Consider the following 4,803-nt stretch of genomic DNA (forward strand, 5'->3'; position numbering starts at 1 on the left):
TTTTTGGCCCACAGGTTACTATGCAATGCCTTTCACCTTCCTCCAAAAAACAACCGCCTACCCCTCGGCGACCTCCACAACTCTCAGTCGTCATCCGAGGTGTACCTCCAGACTACACTGACGCAGAAATCGAAGACGAACTACGCTATGCTGGACATGAAATCACAAAATGTATTCGAATCATCAGCCAAAATGGACTTACCTATATGGTACGAGTGCTCACCAATTCTAAAGATACCATCGATGACCTCCCTCTTTACGGTGCTTCCATCTATTGTAAAAGACATCGCGTAGAACCTTCTAAAACTCCAGCTCCTTTATCAGTACGTTGTGCACGTTGCCAAGAATACAATCAACATACCACTGCTCAATGCACCAAAACTCCTATCTGTGGATACTGCACTGGCAATCACAATACCAAATCCTGCCCCAATCTACAAGCCACTCCTAAATGTAATACCTGCTCCGAAACTCGTGCTACCCATTCCTACAAATGTAAGGCTAAACCGCAACCTCTACCAGATAAACCAAATCTAACTATCTGTCCGTACAAACGACGAATCAACTCCTACCAATAACTCCATCAGAGACCCAATCACCATAGAAGACATGATACGATTTACCACTATCGTTCTTCAAAATGTTCATCCATTTCTTGGAGACCATATCCTACTACAAATCACAACCACTACCAAGTCTCTGTTTAAAGTCCAGCTTCAAGCCACCTACTCAGGACCTCACGTACACTTCACTTTCCACCCCATTGAACTTCAACATGATTTGGACTCTTAGATTTATGGTTTTCACTTCCTTGTTCTTAAATATTCGATCCGTCTTAAAACATAAACTCGTTTTCGAACAACTCCTACGTGAAGAACAAGTATGTGCCTTTGCGCTCAATGAAACATTTCTTACACCCAGTTCACCATTCAAAATTCCTGGATATAAGTTATTTCGTTATGACTGTGCCAGAAATGTCCTCAGAGCGCAAGGCGGAACAGCAATAGGCTGCTACCGACATCTTCCTGTCCGCACTCATACTTTACCCCACAATCTCCTCCAGCCTCTACCAGAACATAATCTTAATGCAATCTACTTTAAATCCCTAACCATAACAGTAGCTACTATCTATGTTCGTCCAGGACATCCAATTCCCTATGACTTCTTTCATTATATCAACAATCACTTTTACCACTATATCATTATGTCAGATATCAACTTCCATAGCCGGTCGAATCGAGAACGTACACACTTCATAACCTATGTCCAAAATCACCTGACAGCTGAAATCAAAGATCTTCCTTCTGCCTCAAGACCAATCAGCGATACAACCCCTGATGTCATCATAACCTCTACCACGATCAATATCGCAAACATTCGTGTTCTCCCGCCTTTTGGCAGTGATCACGCTCCAATTTTGATTGATATCACCTCACCTATACAACCCACACGACAGCCTGAGCCTATCAAATACTATGACTATCAGCATGCTGACTGGAACACTTACCAATCAGATATTACCAGAGTACTGCATTCCGTACCTGCTCCTACTTCTCAACAGGATCTTTACCATCTTACCGACAAAATTCAAGAGACAATCTTACAAGCAGCTCAAGATAATATACCTCTTAAGATGCGTTTCCCCCATAAACCGCCTGTACCACCTCAATATCGTCAAATCATCACTGCATCACGACAAGCCTTTAGGGACTATCAACGAACTCGAAATCCTGACGCACTTCGCCTCCATCGCGAATGGAACAGAATGGTCTCTAATTATCTCTGCCTATAAGCGCCGACAGTGGACGCGAGTCTGTAATTCTCTTTCCATTAAATCCAATCCTACTCAATATTGGCCAAAAATTCAAATTACTTACTGGAAAATTCCAAAGACCTGGTTAATAGACCAATTTATCGTCGCATAGCACGATTTTGTGACACATAACCTATTTCTCCAACCTGACTGTACACATATTTTGGAACCTGATAATGACCTAACCTCTGAAATTCTTTCGGCAGATATCCAAGCGATCATCCACCGAAAACGCTCAACAGCTCCGAGCTTTGACTCTATCACGTATACGCTCATCAAGGCGCCTCCCCCAGTACTTCTACAGCTCCTAGCATCTATCTACACCTTCATATTACGCACAGGCTTCTATCCACCTAATTGGAAAGTCTCCAAGGTCCTTCTCTTCATTAAGCCCGACAAACCATTTCATGATGTTTCCTCATATAGGCCCATGCAACCAAAGGCGCAAATCTATCTTCAACATTGGGGGGGACGGGTAAGACGTTCCCATATATATATATATATATATATATATATATATATATATATATATATATATATATATATAAGCGATGTTCAAAATATTTATGAAATTGAAAAACAATGCTGTGAAGGATCAGGGGAGCAGAATTGTCTTCAGTGACGTATTTAGGAGGCTATCGGACTCATTCTCCCCTCGAAATAATTTGTTAGTTTTACGCATTCCACGTACAACAATAATCCTTCTTACCATTTCTAGGAATGTCATTGACTTTCCATTTTCTTATGCTTTTTGTTCAGAAACAATACTGTATTTGTCAAATTTCATTCCATGTAAGAACTGCGTCCTTTTGTTCTTTCTTTCGTCCTTTCTACTTTTCTGTTTCTTTTTCTTGACGTTAATTTCTTTCATTTCGCCTATCATACTTTATCGACCCTTGTTAGTTGTGATTCAAGTCGGCCGTCATCAGTAACACCAAAACTAAGAGGAGTTGATAAGCGAAACTAGTGTTCCACACCAACATGCGCGGATATCAACATGACAGGACTTTAGTTATTATAACAAAGGAACAATTATATCGTTTAGTTATTTTTAAAAGAAGGAAATGTTTGAATTAAAGAAAATCAAAACGGGGGAATAATTAGCCCGGGAAATCAGGACGGCCAAGAGGATGCTTTCTTTTTCTTGTATGAATAGAATAAAGGGTTAGATTCACTTCTAAATTTTTGTATCATATCATATAGGATTTATCGATCTGTAATTCTTGCCATTATAACTTCAATTTATGCATAAATTAAAATATATTTAATTCTAAAACTCAGGTGGGCAATTGCCCACTTCCTTCCTTGTGTTGGGCATAGCCCTCAAAAGAAAATCCTAAATACGCCATTGGTTGTCTTCAACATTGGAAGGTGGGCAGATTTGAGGCTTATTCTAGATAAGGGAGATGAAACTCATATTACGGTAGATGAATCTGATCAACTGATCAATAGAGTATATTATATATTAGGTGATGTAGATGAAGTAGTAGTACATATCAGTATTACAAATCACTGCCGTGAAAACATTCTGAAATCTGAATACATGCATATTTATAATTGGTATCTTTCTAATTAGGCATCCACAAAGATCCACGTTAAAATTGTTTTATAGTAATATAATAATATAAATGACGACTTCCCCAAAACTATGAAGAAAGAATATCAATTATGTATGACGCAACAATACTCTTTGAGCAAAATGATTATAATCTCAATAACATTACAGGAATCGTTTCAGAAATCTGACGCATGTCATACTCTTTACTTAGCAGATGTAACCTTAAGATTATAGAGAAAAATATTCCAGCAATTAAATTCTTTTCTTTGTTTAGGAAACATCCTCTCTCAAAAGAAAAATTGGGACACGCGGAAATACGTAGGAACAAACCATGGTTCGAACTAGCAGAGAAGAGAAAACAGACAAAATTACGTTGGTTGGCTACACAATCCGAACGAAATAACTACACAAAATTTCGTAGACATCAGGCGAGGAACTTCCAAAACTTTTAGAACAAAGAAACGCGATCTTTTGAAAGCTAAAATTTAGGAACTTGAAGATAATAGTAAAAATAAAAACATTCGGGACATGTATAAATGGATCAACGAATTTAAGAAAGGCTATCAACCTCGTTCTTATATATGAAAGAAAGCTGATGGAACAGTTCTCACTGATACAGATAGCATTTTAAATAGATGGAAAGATTTCTTTGACGATTTGCTTAACACGCAGCCAAAAACTAATGTGAGTGGAGAAAGGAAGATACACACCGCAGAACCATATATTCCAGATCCCAATCGAATAGAAGTAAAAATCGCTATAAAGAAATTAAAGAAACACAAATCTCGGGTGTAAACGAAATTCCGGTTGAGTTAATTTTAGCTGGAGGCAAAAAATTGTGGAACAAGATACACAAACTCATTCTCCTTATCTACAACAAGGAAAAATTGCCACAAGAGTGGGAAGAATCAATCATTGTTCCAATCCACAAGAAAGGCGACAAAACTGACTGTAATAATTATCGAGGCATCTCTCTTCTGTTAACATCATATAAAATCCTTTCAAACATTCTATTAGCAAGATTGACCCCATACGCAGATGAAATTTTTGGAGATTATCAGTATGGATTTAGACGAAAACGATCAACTATCGACCAAATATTTACCATTCGCCAAATACTAGAAAACAAGCGGGAATACAGTATTCCGGTACATCAACTATTTATTGATTTTAAAAAGCCTTATAACTAGGTTAGGAGAGAAACATTGTACAACGTTCTTACAGAATTTGGAATACCGTAAAAGCTAATTAGATCAATTAAGGCATGTTTAAATGAATTCCAAAGTAAAGTCCGGGTAGGAAAATTTTTGGCCACGAGCTTTCACGTTAAGTATGGCCTGAAACAAGAAGATGCGTTGTCGCCATTATTATTGAACTTTGTCCTGGAATACGCTATAAGGAAAATCAAAGATAGCAACCAGGGCCTAGAGCT

The 4,803-nt window shown here is 38.1% G+C and overlaps 1 protein-coding gene across 1 annotated transcript; it reads left to right on the top strand.

Moving 5' to 3' along the window:
* The first annotated feature begins 775 nt into the window (after window positions 1–775).
* LOC145665175 (uncharacterized) lies at window positions 776–1,792 on the top strand. The gene has a single exon (XM_081732460.1). It carries the CDS (start codon window positions 776–778, stop codon window positions 1,790–1,792), a length of 1,017 nt encoding a protein of 338 aa, XP_081588586.1.
* The last annotated feature ends 3,011 nt before the right edge of the window (window positions 1,793–4,803 follow it).

Source organism: Thermobia domestica, chromosome 11 (genome assembly GCF_964235325.1).
Source record: "Thermobia domestica chromosome 11, izTheDome1.hap1.1, whole genome shotgun sequence".
NCBI classification, from domain to species: domain Eukaryota; kingdom Metazoa; phylum Arthropoda; class Insecta; order Zygentoma; family Lepismatidae; genus Thermobia; species Thermobia domestica.